The following is a 19,389-nucleotide window of genomic DNA, read 5'->3' as shown; positions in this document are numbered from 1 at the left end:
CATCTGTATCAATTATAATGATTTAAAGTTCATTTTAAAATATATTTTATGGAATATATTTTTTATGAATGTGCCAGTGAAATTCTGTTCGTCCAATTTTGTTTGCCAATGCGAAACGTAATCTGGCTTGGAACTGTCGCCTTAACATCTAAAAACCGAAAGAACAATTTTCCTATCGCTTGAAATTATAATTATATTTTTATAAAAACGTTAGAATATATAATAATTAAGAAATTGGAAAATACATATGAGAACTTAATTAGACGAATAGTCTAAAAAAGTCAGTAGAAATTGCAGACCACAAAAATAAAAACTAAATAATATTAAAGAACTATATGTAGACAATATATAGAATGAAAATTATAATTAATAATTTTAGAATTAGTGGAAAATATATGAAACCGTAATATAAATTACTCATTGACTTATATTTGTGTTATTTATTAAAACAACTAAGTTTTGCAAAGTTATAAATGTAAAAATGTTTTAATTGGCAATTTACTTTCAATCCAAATGGTTCTTGTCCAAGCTAAGTTTACCATCAGTGCGCCTCGAAGGTGTGCCGAGAGTTGCTTACAGCGCTCCAAGTGGTTCTTGGCAAACTATACCGATGGGTGCTTTCTACGGGGAGCGGTGGGTAGAGGGGAAGGGACTTTTTTCGCCGGACGCGCTGTCTATATTTATTGCGGGCAACTAAGCCCGCACCGCATCTACGTGACGTAGACCTGCGTTTATCTATTTCAGGACTCTGCCCCGGCTATTGCCTAAATATTCTGTACGGTGAATTAAAAAAAAAAGATAAACAATACATTAGAAATTTGTAGTTATAATAAATTGAATTTCAAAGAACATTCATGTGAAATAACCTGTTTCAGATAGATTATTTTAAAAAATTGTTAACCTTGAATAATGTAAAAACTGTCAAAAATTTGAACAATATTTCTATAACATAAAAAATAATCATTATTATTGCATAGGTACAAAACTTCATACTTTGAGGTTTTGTTTTTGTTGGAACATTTTTTATTTTACTATATTCAGTAACTTTACTTACGTCTGAAAACATATTCCTATGTAAACGTCTTGACAACGCCCACAAACTACACATGCTGCCACCATTTTTTACATTTATTTACAATAAATTATCATTAAATAAATTATAAATAAATCAACTCTGAAAAGTGGGATGTCACATTATTGGGGCATTCGCGACATAAAGCACGGTCCTGTGCAGCGCCAAGCTTCACCCAACGAAAATATTCTCGACCAATCAGCTTTATATAGAAAGAGATAGGTCTACTCTCATATGTTTTTTCTCTCTCTAGAACCCGTTTCCGTTCTCCCCACAGCATTACCGGTACATTTCTATATGTCGATGCCCCGAACATCAAACGTATGTGCAAAACTGTATGCAAGCGCAAAACAAATCGAAAGTTTTGAGTTCAGTTGTCAACAATGACGGAATGGTTTGTTGTAAAAATAAACCGCTTCGGCGAATTGAGTGATGTGGATGAAAAGAAGGAATTATTAACGGAAATGAAGATTAAGTTGTTGAGCTTGTCTAACCGTGAATTGGAACCGGTGGCTGGCAATTTGGATCTTGGGAAGCTATTTTCACAACTAACCTCACACGACAGGTACAGTGACTTCGCTTATTTCATTTCTGAACCATTGCAATGTTCGGTCAGTTTGGTATTTGCGGATTTCAAATTTGATTTTGTGTATTAGGAATTTGATTTTGTAGTTTTTTCTTACTTTTATCGAGCGTAATATTTGAGATTCATGTAAAAAATATACAGAACCATATTCCGGTTTTGAATGACTTGATTCTGGTAGAAGCTCATTCCACTTGTTTTACTCAGTTTATTTACAAAACTAATGTAAGTGAAGCGGTTCTTGAAACTTATCAGTGGTCAGACGAATATTTATTTTCTCTGTAACAAATTTTCATAATGTTATAAAAGTTACGTCATATGAAAGATTGGAATTTATTTTCTAACGTATTTTTGAAAATTTGCAAAATATACCCTTTTACAGTCTCATTCATGAGAGTGTAATGTAATCGTCCAAATTTTCGATCTTTGGTTTTTAACGGATCTTTATGTTTTGGCACTCACAGAGTCCGAAAATTAAAACTTTTTGTCGGTGTCTGTATGTCTGCCTGTATATTTGTATCTTTGGATACCTGAATGTCGTAGCCACGCCAACTTTTGAAGGATTTGTACAATCTAGTCAGCCTTCGACCTACTTTTTAAGGGTCTCAAAATGAAAATTAAATTCGCTAACCAGAGATTTCCAACAAAAAAAAAAAAATGAGAGCATTTTCAGAATTTTAATTTTTGTTCAAATTTTAGAAATAGTTGTCAAAGTTTGTTACAGATTTGATCCCTTGGATCGAAGGAACCGAATGGACCCTCTACAAAGTACCCGTAAAGACCCCATTGGGTCCCCACTCGGTTCCTTTGTAAAAAACGCGAGAAACAGCAAAATAAACTTTTAAATGATTGAAATTCGGATTCTACGTTAAAATTCCCTATAGAAGGTCACGGAATAACCGCAATAGTTTTTTTTGCAACTGTAACAAATAAAAAAAAATACAAGACGTATAACGCCTGTTGACTGCTACTGTCAGGCGATGCGTTTGAAGTGTAGCAGTCAACAGGCGTTATACGTCTTATATTTTTTAAAAGTTTTTACCGTTGAAAAAAAACTATTGCGATTATTCCGTGACCTTCTATAGGGAATTTTAACGTAGATTCCGAATTTTAATAATTTAAAAGTTGATTTTGCTGTTTTTCGAGTTTTTAAAAAAAAGGAACCAAATGGGGACCCAATCGGGTCTTTGCAGGTACTTTGTAGAGGCTCCATTCGATTCCTTCGGTCAGCCAGGGTTAAAATTGGAAATTTTTATGAAAATTAGAAAAGTTAACTTCAAATTTTTGGATATTTTCAAAAAATAGAAATTAATATTTTTCTAAAAGATTAGAAAAATTTCCTTCAAAGTTTTCACTGGATATCAAATAAACGTATTTAGAAAAAATCTTAGGTAAATTTTTCGATTAGAGCAACAGTCAAAAAGTTGAAGCTTTTTCAAGATTAGAAAGCATGTTGCTTATGAGTTTTATACATTTTTGTACAAACTTCGGATAGACTACAAATTATCTTGATGAAATGTTTCAATTGGACACAAGTTGAAAATGTTCTAGATTAATTCATGAAAGTAGAGTTGACTTAGTACTGAAGTTTGAACGAACGGAATCAAAGCCTACGGCTTAATATTTCTATTTAGTAAATTAAAAAAAAACAATTGTGATTTTTACTGAAATTATATTGATAAAAATACCTCATTTTTATATGTTGTTTAATTTTGTCTACACCGTTTTATGGTTAAAAGAGAACTGCCTCTATAACCCAATTATCGAGCGCGAGTGTTGAAATGGGAGTGAAATTGTCAAGGCCGTAGGTGCTTTGTGAATCTTCTTTCAATAAAAAAAATATGTTAGGTCCAACTTGACGGTAATTCCTCAGAACTTTACGTCATCGTTTTCGATTTAAGTTACCATATTTATAATATTTCGACAAATACAGTTGAAGTGTACACATTAAAAGTTAGAAAACGAGCGCGAAAGCGTTTTCGCGTGCTGTGGGCGTGCTCAAATTGGGCGCGAAGCGCATCGTAAAATTGAGGTTCTGGATCGAGAAACTCGCCCAGCGCTCGAGATCGGGTGAAATTATTGTCCAAAGTCTCGGGGGATGGAAATTTTTTAAGTTAAAGTTCGCTGTTGGCGGCGTGGCGGCGAAACTCAAAAACGAGGTTACCGATGGGGTTCAATTTGCAATTAAATAAGTCAATTGCAATTAAATAAATATAATATAACTCTTCTATTGCATAAGGGCACGTGTACAGCATTGATGATTGAATTTTCACATTAAGAAAACACACGTTAGGCAAACAACAATAAATATTTGGTTAAACGAATCAATTTTATTGAAAACTTTTTCAACTAAAATAAAATAATTTGAAAATATGAAAAAAATCAGACTTAAAAAGTAAAATCAGTATTTCCTTCAAAATTCAAGAAATGCGATTGGAGTGGCATTGTACGTCACCAATAACACAACATAATTGTTTGATTGTTAAGATAATAAAGTATACTATGAGTACTTGTGTTTACTTGTCGGCAAAAACTGCGACCAATATCAGGATTTCTTTCATTCGAAACTCAAATACAGCAATTGGACTACAATAACACAGAAATAAAATGTTATAGATTAGAAATATTGAGAACTAGAGAACATAAATAAGAAGACCAAAAGACTAAAAATAAAGGTTTATGGTAAATAATACCTCAGATGAGTTAAGCCGTACTTACAACGAAAGAAAATCAAAAAACCTTGAACTATGTGATTAATTATAATGCTTATTCGTGAAACTTACTAACAAACATAATGATTTTTTTTATATAATTTTTATCAGGGTTATCTAGAATATTCAGAAAGGCTTATCTCATACAGATTCCTACTGTCGCTTATTATACATGAAAACCTTACAGCTAAAAAAATGGACCATTCTCATGACAGTAGATACAATATTATGTATTATATATGAGGGGTTGCAGTTCAGAACTAGACAACCAACATTTTTTCCAAAACCGGGCTTTTGGCATAAAAAATTCTTGATACCATCTGGTCTCGGAGCAGAATAGTTTTTCTTGCTGCTTAAAACTTTTTCACCTCGTCGGAGCTCCTTTAAGCTATTTATGTTTTTTGAGTCTTCTTTCAGCGAACAGCGGTGGTAACGGATCAGCAGTTCGCGCGCGACCTGTCTAACTTTGCAATGAAATTCCTGTCAGATGTTATTTAGTCAATCACACACTGAATGCGGAACGCGTACTGTCTTGTCCAGCTTATCTTTGTGGTGAGTTGATGCATTCGTATTTTGGTCTTATCATAAGCCGTTTGTTTTGTTTTCCGGTTTGCATCCGCCAAAGCTCTGGCTCCATTACACACACTATAATTTGTAGTCCAGAGGTCGGATTCTTGGGAAAAATCTCCACTGATCTGGTCATCCAGTTCAATCAGTCACCGAACCAATCCTCGAGTTGCGGGTAGAGGGTTCCTGTATCAAGGGCTTCTGCTATAAATATGTTCACAATAATTAATAAGCAGTCGCGGACAGTTGTGACTGGTATATTTCTCTAGCTTCTCGTTGGCACAATAATGATAACACCAAACATAGTTGCAGTAAGTGCGGTTCAAAATAATCGAACGCACAGGGCTCCCGACAATCGGTTGGACAGCAATGCCGACCACCTAGAGTTGGGGGAGCCAATCAAGACGGAGTCAATGCGATGGACCGGTGGAATCTCGAGACTTTTCGGTCAAATGTTGATCATTTTAAATAGGGTATAATTTTGATTTGTATTTGTTTTTTTTTTCATGAAGTTCGCTTTACGTACGATTTTTCTATTATTTTTATTTAGTGAGAATAATGAAAAAAGGCGAAGAAAACATAACTTTTTTCGGAGAAACATCAAGCCATAGAGAATATTTGTGTGAATTTGTTTTGTACAGTTTCTGGGTAAAATCGAAATAAGTTGAAAGTTTTGAATGTCAAGGAGTTATTATGAAAAAAGGTTTTAATTTCAAGATTGTGCCATATGGGGCCGTCCATAAACTATCTGGTTTGTTTGGAAACCGCATAGCCAGAAAACAGAAAAATCTTGACTGAAAAGAATAATAAGTCCATAAATATTAGAACACAAAATAAATCAATGTTAACCCAAATAGTTAATTCTTAAACCAGAAAAATTAATACTTTACCAAACAAAGCAAAAAAAAACAATTTGTACAAATTACCTGAATTAGCATATAGCACCCTAGGAGGGGTGGAGGGTCGATTAGAATATCATGTTGGTATTAATTGTGATAAGAATCTACAGAAATTTGAAATAATATTATAAATTTCTTGGAAAAACTTTCCGAGTTTTTAAATGTTCGTAGAGCTTTCACCATTTAATGACCATTAAGCAGATAAAATCATTAAAAGATTGACAAACCTTCACGAATTTTCTATTACATATTTCTTAAAAACAATGTTGTATATATGTTTGATTAAAATTGCAAAAGCATTTGTACGGTGTCTATAAAAAACCGCAAAAGTGCAGTAAAAAATTATTCATGCGAACGCAATAAAATTTTTTATTTTACTGAAAAGAGAAGTTTAGAAAAATATTATAGTTCAATTCTTTAGAATTTTATTAGTATATTTAAAGGCTACAACCTTGTTTCAACATTTTTAGATTTTGGTTTACTTTACTAAAGACCTGTTGAGAAATTGAGATAAATGTCTCTTTAAAATGAATCCAATGAACTTGATAATTTTTAATAGTTTCAAAGATATTAGTAATTAAGAACTTGTAAAAAGCTTTGTTTTGTATCGATATTTTCTTACAGAATCAACAAAAATCATTGAAATAACGGTTATTTATGTATCGTAAACTTTTAAAACTTACCCTTCAAAGTTCAAGGTGATATTGTGTAAAAGGTGTAATAGTTTTTATCAGAGATACGAAACAAATATATCATTTTTGAAAAATATTAAATAAATAATATGTATTACAAAATTGAATCCACTTTTATTTTTAAATTCTTATCAGGAAAAGATTTTGTTTGCAACAGTACGACAAATATTTTTCCTAAGTGTATACAATTCGAGATATTTCATGTTTGGAATAGGTTTTTTTTTTATGAATTCGGACAATTCTTATTGTACGGGTCACCTTAAAGTTCGTGAAAATCCTCTGTATTTGGGCACTTTTATTCATACAATATTGATTTCTAATGTTTCAGTGCTTTCCTGGATGAATTATGTGAAGTCATAAAGATAGTCATCATAGCATTAGAACCCGGAGATGTGCACCAGCGTTACCCAAGGGAGGTTTCCCAATTCATATCTCACTCCGACGTCCGAATCAAGAACCTCGTCTTGGAAGAATTACTCCGAACGGCATCCAGTCCCACCAAACTTAAGGATTACTTACTTAAGGATACAGATCTGCTCGTAGCCGTAGTAGAAAGAGTCGCAGATGAAGATTTATCAGTAGCCAAATATGCCATGTCAATTCTGAAAAAAATTGGAGAAACTTCCGAAGGTCTGCAGGTTCTTTACTCAGGTACTCTTTTAAGGACTTTAGCTAGACTTCTATCCAAGAACGATATCATTAGTTTTCGAGTGTACGAAGTTATAACCGATATATCTAAAAGTACAAAAATCGGCTTGGAGGCTTCTGTTAAATCAGGATTTCTTCACAGCCTGATAGCGATTCTCGAAAACGAGGATGAACTTCTTCATCTCAACGTTTTAGAAGCAATATCGGGTTTAGCTGTGACTGAAGAAGGATTACATTTTCTCGAGCAGCAAGATGTCCTCAGAAAACTCGCTCACAAAATCGCTCGCGCTAATGAAACTCCTCTTTCAAACCTCCTAATTCCTGGCCTGATGAAGTTTTTCGGCCACGTAGCTCGCTTTCGTCCTAACGAGATATTCTCCAAATATCCCGTTGTGGTCTCCGCTCTTTTTGAAGTCCTCGAAAGTGCCGATCAAAGTATACTAGCCGCTGCTTTGGATACCTTAGGTCACATCGCCACCACTGTGGAAGGCAAATATGCTTTGCAAGATCTTGGAGACAATATGCCAATCGCTTTAAAAAGATTAGCAGAAGTCATTAAGAAAATGCCCACAGATCTCAGAGTGCGTGGTTTGAACAACCTCGCCTGCATTCTAGATGTGAAGAAATCAGAGCAAGACAACAGAATACTTTCTCTAACTAAATCCTGGTTTGATTTGTTGTGTGAAGAGCCATTAAAAATGGTAGTTGATCTATGCAAGCAACCATTTGCTGACATTAGGCAAGCCAGTTTGGAACTTCTTGCTGTTCTGGCATCTCAAGTTTGGGGCCAGGAATACATAGCCGCGTCACCAGGCTTGGTAGAGTTTTTGCTGGACAGAAATATAGAGAGCTTTAAGGAATGCAAGGAAGCCAAGTACGATGTCGTGAGGAATCTTTCTAACGCTGTCTCCGATATCTTTGATGCGAGCACCATGCAGAAATTCAAACAGTTTGTAAACCAAGGACCAATGTACGTTGAAACTCAGATTGAAGTCGCGACTGAAAGTGCAGCTTAGTACTGTATGTAGTTTTTTTCAATTTTATATTTCAACGAGAGACTGATATTTTTGGGGTGTACGAAGATTGCTAATGTTGCTACGTCTGGACAATGATTGTCCCTTCTTTAAAAACCGATATGTTCAAAAATTTTATTCTGGAGAAGGATCTTTTAATATTTGCAAATTTTGTTCTCAGGAAATGAATCTTTGTTCTTACGGATTTTAAGATTGATAATTGCAATTCGAGTAGGCTTTTACTTTAGAATATATTCCTTTAAAGTAGGAAGCATATGGATGAATGGAAGATGCTGGTTTTTGATGCTGGTTAAATAATCCAAGTTCGGATTGTCAGTGATAGCCTAGCATTTAAATCAGAATCTGTTTCATTTCCACAGAGAAATTCCCTAAAAAAGTTACTCTTTAGTTTTTGAAATTAATTTCCATTCGATTAATTAAAATGTAAATGTTCATTGAAAATCTATACGGAAATTATTTTTAAAAACTTGTCTAAGGTTAATTAATTTTGACAAAGATAGAAACAAAATCCGTAGAATTGAAATAATTACATCTTTATTTTCGTTTCTTTGTAAAACTATCATCGACAAAAAATCAAAATAGGTACCAAAAGTTACCTACTGAAAAAAACTCTAAAAATATTTTACCACGTTTAGACTTTAGTATTATCTTAAGGTTTTTACCTAAGGTATCAATACTATTTGGTATTGCATACCTTTTTGCTACTTCATAGGCATCTAGTTTGTCTGATATGTGATTCATTTTTGTTGAGTGACTATGAATAAATACGATTAGTACGAAGAAAAATAATTTATTTATCCTAAACCTAGTACAACATATAAAATAAGAGAGGACACATTTTAAATCAATTCTTATTAAATATCAAAACCATCGGGTTTGTAGAAATTCAGTATGACTTACTTGTTAAAAACTGTAAATCTTAATCAGTTGGTTCACCGCTTGGTAAATACTTAAACATAATGATTTTATAATAACTTTGCATTGACTATCACTTAGAAAGCCTTTGCTAGAAGAAATAACAATTCTAAATTATATTTGATAAACTGTCCATAGGGGTGGATGAAAATACATAGTAATAAACAAAGGAATATGAAAAAATGGACTATAAAACAAATGATAAGAGCGTGATAGTGTCTTCAAGCTTGAAGACATTTATATGTTCGCTTATTGAATTCTTTTTCGTTTTTTGGGCGATAAAATTTTTAGCATGCTGACGACTGGAGCTTCGAAAGACACCGAAACAACAAACGATATGAGATATGAGGCAACGACTTGTCCAAAGAACGTTATTAGCTGAAAATAATAGAAAAATATTGTGAATTAAAATAAATGTTAATTATTTTCAATTTCACTTAATATTACGTGAAATCATGCCAGTTTTAGGGTCATGTCATACTAACCCGATTCCTAAATTACTATAATTCTCTTTTCGAACAAATCACATCCGCACAAAATGATATATCACGTTGCAAATTTGGAAAATTAAATAAAAGGCATTAAAGAACGTTTTATGTTCCTAAATTGTTTGAATTGCAAAAAAAATACTTGAAAAAGTTGGAGAATTTAAATTTAATTACTGTAAAATTGAATAATTTTAAATTGAAAACGTTTCAGATTGAAACTGATCGTACTTGTTTAATAATAATAAAATATTTAAATATTAAAATGGTAAATTTTTTAATTAAAATATGCCACAGGTTATTAAACGATATTAAATTGATACGTTCAAAATCGAATAATATCAGATTTAAATTTTGAAAGTTGTATGCCAATTTGAAATTAGAAGCTCCAGAAATTGAAATAGGGTATAGGATGCAACTATTGTAAATTGAAATTAATTAGTAATCGGGAGATGACCATCATTTTTTTTTTAGTTTTTAGTGTACACCATTTTTAAATTAAATCTATTTGCTAGTAATATGTATTTACCATTGAGTCCTTTCCTAGATGTAGTGGCGAATCTGCGTTCATTGCAGTGAGTCGAATAACAATAGGATGGACCAGATATGCACAATATGTCACCCTGCTGAAGGGATACAGAATAGGCGCTGACAGAATATCATTTACATACCCTGAAAACATAAAATAATATAAGGAAAAGTGACATTTCTAATTTTAGAATGTAATTGCAATTTTGATCGTTGAATTGAACGCATTTACTTTACCATTTTAAATTTGTTCTGCAATATTGGTTCAGATACAGACTAAAATACATTTCCTTCTTTATTAATAGGCTGCGTCTTTTGTCAATAGTTGTCCCGAAAAATTGACGGAGCTAGAAAAGGGTATGAACTAGTTCCGAAATTTCGATACGACTAGCCGAATTCATGAAAAATACCTGACTAATTTCCAATAATTTCGAGACGAGACACTTCGTTATTATTAAACTTCAAGTACCTACTTTGATAAATCAAAGAAAGAAAGTTATTTTATGTTTTAATTTGAACATTTTGAAGTGAAGTTGAAAAGAAGTATTGACCGTGTAACCGAAAAAAGAATATGAACCGCATTATGCCATACAGGTCAATGTCCGGGTTGTTACATATCAGATTTTCTCTTTTTATTTTCATTACATAAAATGTGATACAACCACTTTTTGATACAATAATCTTTATAAAAGGAAGGTCAAATCTTGAATTTTGTGAGAAAGACTTTCTAAAGATTTTAAGTTCTATTTTAAAATTGTCGTTCTTGATTATGAAAAATTATTAAAAACTTGAAATTGTATAAAAATCTGATATTAATTAAAATATTTTATTGTTTCTTTGTTACATTTGAAATTTCGGAAAATAATTTCCAAAAGTATATCTGATAAATCTGAATGTATAATTTCGAGCGTCGTCCTTTAAATGCCAACCTTTTAAGTATAATTATTTTTATTATACAACTAGTAATTATTATTTTTGCAAATTTTTTTTATGAATCTATAAATAATTCCTACAAAGTAATGTGCAATATTCATGTACTGATTCTAAACGTGAAACTCTATAGAAATGTTGTAATCTACTAAGGAAATTTAGGAATTCTTCCTGGTGTTTTTCCTGACGCAGAGTTTAAAAAAAGATATTTTTAAAAATAAAAAATATATGTAACTGGAGTTATTATTAGAGATAAGCATAAAAATCCAATGGACATTCTGGTCTGTTTGTATTTACAAAACTTTTTTTGTTTCAAGATTTCCGAAATTTGGTGGAGCAATTATTAATTTATATCCAAAAGAACATTTTGCATTGTCCACGGAAGAAATATAAGCAATCCGAGGATGGATAATTGAAAACATGCCTATAAAATAGTGTAAAAAACGTAATGACTGGAAAAGAAGGTTAACAAATATTAAAAACGTATTTACATAAGTAAAAAAAACTTTGGGATCTTAATTATTCTTGTGTTTTACATCTGATATTCATATTTGTTTTTCGTAAGCCCGAGATGGAATACCAAACGATACAATTTGTCGCTCAAACTATTTTAGTTCCAAAATAATCTACACTGAGACAAATATGTTCCGAATTTCACCCGGAATCGTACCATACTTAAATGTCATACTATAATCGTGCTATTGTATACAAAAATTCCTCGCCCCTTGTGCCTATATTTTTCTCGGTGTAGATTTTTAATCTCTAATCTGTAGATGCTTTTAACATTACATATTTAATGAATGCTTAGAACTCATAAAGAGAAATGAAAAGCGTTTGTAAATTTGCTTTCAAAAACACTTTCTTTGAATTTGACCTGGTGCCCCATCTAACAGCTTTCATCTCAGATCATCATAATTTTTAGAGTCAATAGTTACCTCCATATCCTGTACTGCACGCGATCACTATCCACGCTAAACCAAGAGCCCAGGCTGTGTGGCCCAAGGAGGAATAAGCAGCTGCCGTCACAGGGGAAAGTTCAGCCTCGTACAAACCATAGAGAAGACTTAGAAGACAAGCTGAAGACAGCATCCAGCCAACAACAACAGTGGTCTAAAATTAAGAGAATCTCGTTTTAACGACACTCTTAAAATTTGTGTTCGAAATCTTCTCGACTCAGTACCCACCTTGGACATCTTTACTTTGCAATCAATCTTAAATAGAAAGTATCCGACGGACATTCCGATGAGATATGGACCCAATCTTGTCCATGGCTTGTCGTAAATCTTGTCAAAGAGTGCCAGTGGATCATCGATACTTGGCATATGGTTATTAATGAGGGCAATGTAACCAGTTGTTAACCACGAGCTTACCAATAGTGTGATAACTAAAAAGGCTGCGATTTTGAAATGATTCGTCGCCAGAATCAATATAACTGCACCCACGACGTAAAACTGAGTGTCATCTGCAACGTACCAACTCCAAAGCATACACTGTTAACAAAAATTATTATTTAAATATTTAAATGATTATAAAAAAGCTTCAAAAAGGATTAGATGAGTCAAGTAAGGTTTATACCTCAGAACCCGGCGGCAATCCGATTTTAATGAAACGTTTTGCATTGTGTTGCTAAATATGTGCAGTAAAAAGTTAAAAAGCCCCTGTTCGCTAATTTGGAAATCCAATTTTTTGGTCAAAAACTCTCAAAAATCGATTAAAAACTTGACTAGTGTGAATAAATTAAGATGTAGAGTGACAAAACACTGTGTATATTTATACCGGGATTGCTGGTTTCGAATTTAAAGGCAAAACTTTCAAAATGGTGGACCAAAGGTTTTTAACATTTTTAAAACTTGAAAAAAAAGAAATTAATATTTGGCAAGCATATTCCTTAAGGCATAAGAACTTAATAAAAAATCATGTTTACTAGGGATGAAGGGTGAAAACACCCTAAAATCGTGGAAAACACCCAAAAAAGTGTTTTTTGACGATTATTTTGGAAACGATGCATCGGTAAAAGATTAATTTTTGCAGACAACTTGTACATAAAATATAAATTAAAAATGATCAAATGCACATTTTTTTGTCTGTCATATTTTCCGAGATATCAATCTTGGGAGTAGGGAGTCGCGAGGGTCGTACACTACTTTCGTAGTTCATATCTCCTAATGAGGAGGGTTTACAATAAAAATGCACAAAACCTAAGATGTACAACGGAAAATTCTATATAATTTCAGTTCTGTGCATTTTCATGCAGAAGGACCCCACTTCGAGATATGAGCTACGAAAGGAGCGTACGACTCGCGTGGTACAAATCATCCCATACTCCCAGGGTGAATATCTCTGAAAATATGACCAACAAAGGAAACATGAATATGGTCATTTTTCATTTATATTTTATGTACAAGTTATCTGAAAAAATTTATTTTTCACCATCCTAAAATAGTTTTCTATAGTTTTAGATGTATTTTAACTAAAACCTTTAATTTAGAAAAACCTAAGATTACAGACTTTCAAATTTGGGTTTCTTTTGATACACTGAGAAACAAACTTATTTGAATCAAAGAAACATTCTTTGATTGAAAGAACTGGTACAGCAGACTGTGGCTAAAGAAATATTTCTGTTTTGTTTGGATCTAAGTCTTTTGTCCACAGGCATGTCCAAGTAGGGAATATTAAAACTTTTAATTTTTCAACTAGCGATTTGAAAATAGCATTATCAGAGTCTACGAGTTTTCCGATTCCAATGATATATTACTTGCCTGGAAAAGTTGAAAGTTTGAAGGAGTTTAATATCAAGAAACATCAGCTTTACAGTTAATTTAATACTAAATACGTCTCAAATTTTCAACCTTTATAGACAAATTACATGTGTTTGGAATCGGAACAAGACGTAGATTCCAAATATATTACTTTTAAGTCACTAATTGCAAAATTACGAATTTTTTAATCTCACATTTTTCCCCCATTTTATAACAAAGGACCTCTGAGAAAAGGGGTGGTCTGGCCAAGCTCGCAGGTACTGCCCTGACAGTGGGTCGTAGGGCAGCCAGGGCGGGCAGTCGTCATTTCCTCGACGGCTACCTGCGTACCCTTCCCCTTCCAGTGTGCAGCGACACTACCCCTCACTGGATTCGAAGTTGCTCCAGGCCCACGATGCTACGTCCCCTTTGGAGATAATCCCTTTGCCTTCCAACTTATATCAGTTCCTATTTAAAGAATATCAGATTGTCCAAGAAAATCATTTAAATATACATAATTTGATTATTTCCAATCTAATAATGTATAAATATGATATATGCACATTTTATGGACGAAAAATTACACAATTTTTCACTTTTGGTCATACAATACAATACAATTAAAAATAATGCATAAATAAAAACAATAAATACAATTTTCCACTTTTCAAGTTATCGTGGACTAATAATTGATTCAAGTTAACAAAAATAAGTGTTTGAACAAGTTATTATTATTATTATTTATAAAAATAATCTCTTACAGTGATTTTCGTATGTTGCAGTTTTTTCTAAAAATTTTCATTTTTGATCCACTTTTAAATTGTAGTGAGATAATAATTAATTTAAGTTAACAAATGTAAGTTTCGGCCCACAATGGTAACCCTTATCAGTGAGTTTTAATCAATCTACGAAAAGTACATAACGTCTTGTAGGTACACAGTTTTACATTTGGAAGTGTTATTCTTTGGTTAATATCTCAGTTTCTACATTATATACATTAATTAACTTAACATTTATATTTAATTTAATTTTATTAATAACTATTGATAAATCATTCAGCATTATTAAAACAATGTACTTTAACGAAATACAACATTGATGAAAAAAAATTAGAATGTAGTAGTACAATTTTTTAACAAATTTTTTTTAAGTTGTCAGAAAACATTGCAGTCCCTTTAAAAATGAACCTGTAGGAAAAATGAAATTATAAAAAACTTTGTAGTTGAATAATTATTAAAGTATTCTTTAAAAAATGTTCTTTTCTTATCGACAAAAAGTTTATTTTGAAAGGCGAACAATTATTGTTACTTTTACAAAAATAATTCTTATGGATCAAAGAACATTTATTTCCTACTTTCACGGATTCTTTAGACACAATGTTTAAATTTAACAGCAGAATTTTATAATTATATAACTACAATGCTCTTTTTTACCAATTTATTTTTTATTACAGTGTGATTTTGGAAATGCTTTCTTTCATAGAAATAATTTTAAAACAGGAAATTCAGTACATTTCTATTTTAAAGATTGAAATTATGAACATTTTGAAAAATTTAAATTTAAATATTTAAAGAGATACAAAACTTTGTCAAAAGAAAATTTGTGCATAAGAAATCGAGAAAACTTTTTTTTAAGTACAATGTTTCTCGCCAATCTGTATTCTGACTACTGTGAAAAAAATTCGCATCAACTTTTCGTTGATATAAGGAAAATAAAAGTTTTAACAAAATATTTGAATAATTATTTAGCTACAAAGTTTTTTTTTCTAATTTTGTATTTTTACTACAGAGCGACTTTCATGAGAAAAATTTTCACTTTCACAGATATAATTCCTTATCATACCAGAAAAATTCATTAATTAACACTATTTCTCTTATACATAAAAAGCTGTGTTTAAGGGTTTCCAGACGAAAAATTGGATTTAATATACATCGCTAAAAAATAATTTAAAAAGAGTTCTTGGACTACAGAGTTTTCTGAAAACTTTACAAAAATTTGTTTATAAATTTTGTTACAAGATTTTCCTACTGCATTTTAATTGTTTTCTTATTAGTTGTTCTTCGTTAAGAGTTTTTTTTTAAGAATAGTACTTTCAATTGTAAAAGAGCATACCTGCAAGAAATTATGTACTTTTCACAGATTTAAGAAAACTCACTGATAAGGATCGCCATTATGTGCCAAAACGTTTGAAACAAGTCCATTGTTTTCGATTCACTTGACTCTAAACTCCGAAGACAAAAATGTACATCAACAATTTCTACAAAACTAAGTTTTGAGGATCAATAACATCATACAGCGTTTATCAAGTTATCATTATTTTAAATAATATTCTCTTTTCATAATTTTCGAAAAATGCGTTTTTTTCTCTTAAATTTTCAACATCTCTACCAACGAAAAAATAGAAAATTTATTGATTAACTCAATGGCAAGGAAATGGGTAATTTGAAAGACAAAGGCATTATCTTTATGGGGGACATCACATCGAGGGCCTGAAGCAACTTAGAATCCAGTGAGGGGTAGTGTCGTTGCGCAGTGGAAGGGGAAGGTTAGGCAGGTAGCCGTGGAGGAGAAACCGATCGCCCGCCAGGGCAGGGTACCCTGCCATGCGCAAGATCGTGCCGACCTCTGGTCTAGAGCAGTGGTCGGCATGCTCCTGACCAAGTCAGGCTACCCTGACCGGGCTGACCAACGACCTACTTTCTGGTCAAGTACCTGCGAGCTTGGGCTGACCATCCTTTTTTTCATGAGTCCTTTGTTGAAAAATGGGAACAAATTTGAGAATAAAAAATTCCTTATTTTGCAATCAGTGATTTGAAAGTAATATATTTGGAATCTGCGTATTTTTTCGATTCCAAAGGCATGTAATTTATCTATAAAAGTTCAAAATTTGAGAACATTTAGTATTAAATTGAATATTAAGCTGAACTTTCTTAAAATTAAACGCCGCAAAATATTCAACTTTTTTAGGCAAGTAATATAGCATTGGAATGGACAAAATTCGTAGATGCTGATTATGCTATTTTCAATTGCTAGCTGAAAAATTATAAGTTTTTAAAGTTCCTTACTTTGACATGCCTGTAGACAAAAGACCCCTCCTGGAGTAAGCTCACTCACACTGAGGTCCATGCATATACCGAAAAGTAGTAGTAAAAATTAAGTAGGGGCTGGCCTGCCTATAACTGAATACTGAGTAAAAAGTTTGCCGACCACTGTTCTAGAGCAGCGATTCCCAAACTTTTTATGCACTTTCTGGGGAGCGGCAGGGCCGCCACCCTCACATTTTTTCAAAATACCCTGCCGCCAAGGAGGGAAACTTGACTGCGTCACTGCTTGACACACCATGCTTCAGGCGAGAGAATTAGAACCGGTTGAGAAAAATTAAAATGTGTTAATATGTTAATAAATTAAATTTTAATGTTAACCGATTTTCATCAAATTTTTTTTCATTTTCTTAAAATTACATCAGGCAAATGATTCAGATAATTAGAATTGAATTGAGCCTTGTCTTTAAAATTTTAGTTATTGAAACAGCCTTAAATCTCATGACAATGAAACGGTCCCTATAGCGGGGGGGCTGCTGAGTGGCTGGGGCCGGGATGGCTTCCCCCTCGTGGGCTGCCAGGCCCGGGGTGGCATCCCCCTGTCGGCGACAGCCTCATCGGCCGGCGGCACGATGAGTCCAGCCACTCGGCAGCCCTCCCGCTTGAATTACTCGAAATGTTAACCGATTTTCAATAACTTTTTTTTCATTTTCTTAAAATTACATCAGGAAAATGATTCAGATAATTAGAATTGAATTGAGCTATATCTTTAGGATTTTAGTTATTGAAAAAGCCTTAAATCTCATGACAATGAAAGGGTCCTCGTAGCGGGGGGGGGGGGGGGGGGGGGCTGCCGAGTGGCTGGGCTCATCGTGCCGCCGGCAGATGAGACTGCCGCCGGGAGGGGGAAGCGACCCGGGGCCGGGCAGCCCCCTAGGGGGGAAGCCAGCCCGGGCCCAGCACCTCGGCAGCCCCCCGCTATGAGGACCCTTTCACTGTCATGAGATTTAAGGCTGTTTCAATAACTAAAATCCTAAAGACATGGCTCAATTCAATTTTAATTATCTGAATAATTTTCCTGATGTAATTTCAAGAAAATGAAAGAAAATTTGATGAAAATCAGTTAAAATTTCGAGTAATTAAGCATATATTTAAGCACATGCAAAATTACAAGAACTGTCAACTGGCATTGAAGATGTTAGCCGATTTTCATCAATTTTCGTTTCATTTGCTTAAAACCAGATTATGATATTGATTCAACTAAATTACAATTTAATTTGTTAACAGTTTAACACATTTTAATTTTTCTTAACCGGTTCTAATTCTCTCGCGTGAAGCATGCAACCTCCCGCATGACCGTCAGTCAAGTATCCCCCTTGGGTTCTAGTAGAGGGAAGAAAATGGTAGGGTGGCGGCCCTGCCCCTCCCTGAAAACTGCAAAAAAAGTTTGGGAATCACTGGTCTAGAGTGTCATTTTTTCGACGATACTTAAACCATCGTAAACCTAGGATCGAGCCGAGAATTTAGATTGAGTGCCTGTCATGCCTCACTCAACTTTCCTATTGTTAGAGATTACAGTGGGTTGAAAGAAATTAGAAATGAGCAAATATTAAGGAATTTAATTTTAATACTGTGCATTCGGTTCATTACATAACGATAAGACGATTTAAAAAAGAAAATCGGTTAATCCGCTCAATTTCTGGATACACTTTTTTTCTTTCTTCTCCGATTGTACGACAAAAAATAACGAAAGAAAAATATGCTGCGCCCAGAATTAGAAACTGTTGAATGGGAAAGGTATGAAATTTACATTTATTTTATTTCCATTTTCTTATTTATTTTATTTAATCATTCATTCATTTCATTTTTTTATTTTCATTTCATTATTTTAATTTCATGGTGACAATTTTCAATTGAAAACTCTGCAGTCATAGAGAATCATAATTTTTCTATCTTTTTTCTTGAATCTTTATTTGTTTCAAATACATCTGCTTGCGTCACAATAAGTGTGTTGTTTTGGTCAGAATTTATTAACTATTTTGCTTGAAGATTCACATCATTTGGTTCAATTTAATTGCTTTACATTCGAAAAATTTAAATATTATTAACCGAAAGCGGAGGAGCCTTCTTTTTCGAGTTGGGGACCTAGCCATAGAATTATAAAATTAAATGGCACAGTGTGTACTGTTTATACTATGTTAAAATTTAATAATAATTATAAATATATTTCCCATCGATTTACAAGATGAAGTGTTTGTGAAATAAATCCAAACTAATAAATTTTATTTTCAACACCTCCCCCCCACACACAGCGCCCAAAATATGAGCCAAAAATAAAAAAAACTACATTTTTAAGTTCATTATTGTTAATTTGTAGCAACTATCCGTCGTCTTTTTCATACAAATAATTACTAGTGGACAATTTGAATATTTCCCATTACTTTTCACTAGACGAGGCTCTAGAGAGTTCGTATTTTCGTGTACAACGTTACCGGCTGATGCCGTTGGAATTGATTGTTGAAATATATTTTTTTACATCTTTTATT

The 19,389-nt window shown here is 32.9% G+C and overlaps 2 protein-coding genes across 7 annotated transcripts in view; one reads left to right on the top strand and one right to left on the bottom strand.

Annotated features, from left to right (window-relative positions):
- The first annotated feature begins 1,363 nt into the window (after nt 1-1,363).
- LOC117180149 (26S proteasome non-ATPase regulatory subunit 5) lies at nt 1,364-8,986 on the top strand. The gene is made up of 2 exons (XM_033372493.1): nt 1,364-1,637; nt 6,853-8,986. Exons 1-2 carry the CDS (start codon nt 1,456-1,458, stop codon nt 8,186-8,188), a joined length of 1,518 nt encoding a protein of 505 aa, XP_033228384.1. The 5' UTR covers nt 1,364-1,455; the 3' UTR covers nt 8,189-8,986.
- Nucleotides 8,987-9,024: 38 nt separating this feature from the next.
- The window catches only part of LOC117180193 (nose resistant to fluoxetine protein 6), a 142,544-nt gene continuing 132,179 nt past the window's right edge, over nt 9,025-19,389 (bottom strand). For 5 of the 6 annotated variants that reach the window (XM_033372567.1, XM_033372568.1, XM_033372569.1 and 2 more), the window contains 4 exons: nt 12,249-12,554; nt 12,000-12,174; nt 10,136-10,278; nt 9,025-9,499 (listed from right to left, as the gene is read on the bottom strand). In XM_033372567.1, the coding sequence (XP_033228458.1) occupies nt 9,371-9,499; nt 10,136-10,278; nt 12,000-12,174; nt 12,249-12,554 (753 nt within the window). In that variant the 3' untranslated portion in view covers nt 9,025-9,370. The remainder of the gene's footprint in view (nt 9,500-10,135; nt 10,279-11,999; nt 12,175-12,248; nt 12,555-19,389) is intronic. The other variant, XM_033372571.1, reaches the window with a different exon arrangement.

This window comes from Belonocnema kinseyi, chromosome 9 (assembly GCF_010883055.1).
Source record: "Belonocnema kinseyi isolate 2016_QV_RU_SX_M_011 chromosome 9, B_treatae_v1, whole genome shotgun sequence".
NCBI lineage: Eukaryota > Metazoa > Arthropoda > Insecta > Hymenoptera > Cynipidae > Belonocnema > Belonocnema kinseyi.
This window is presented reverse-complemented; position numbering and strand designations above follow the sequence as displayed.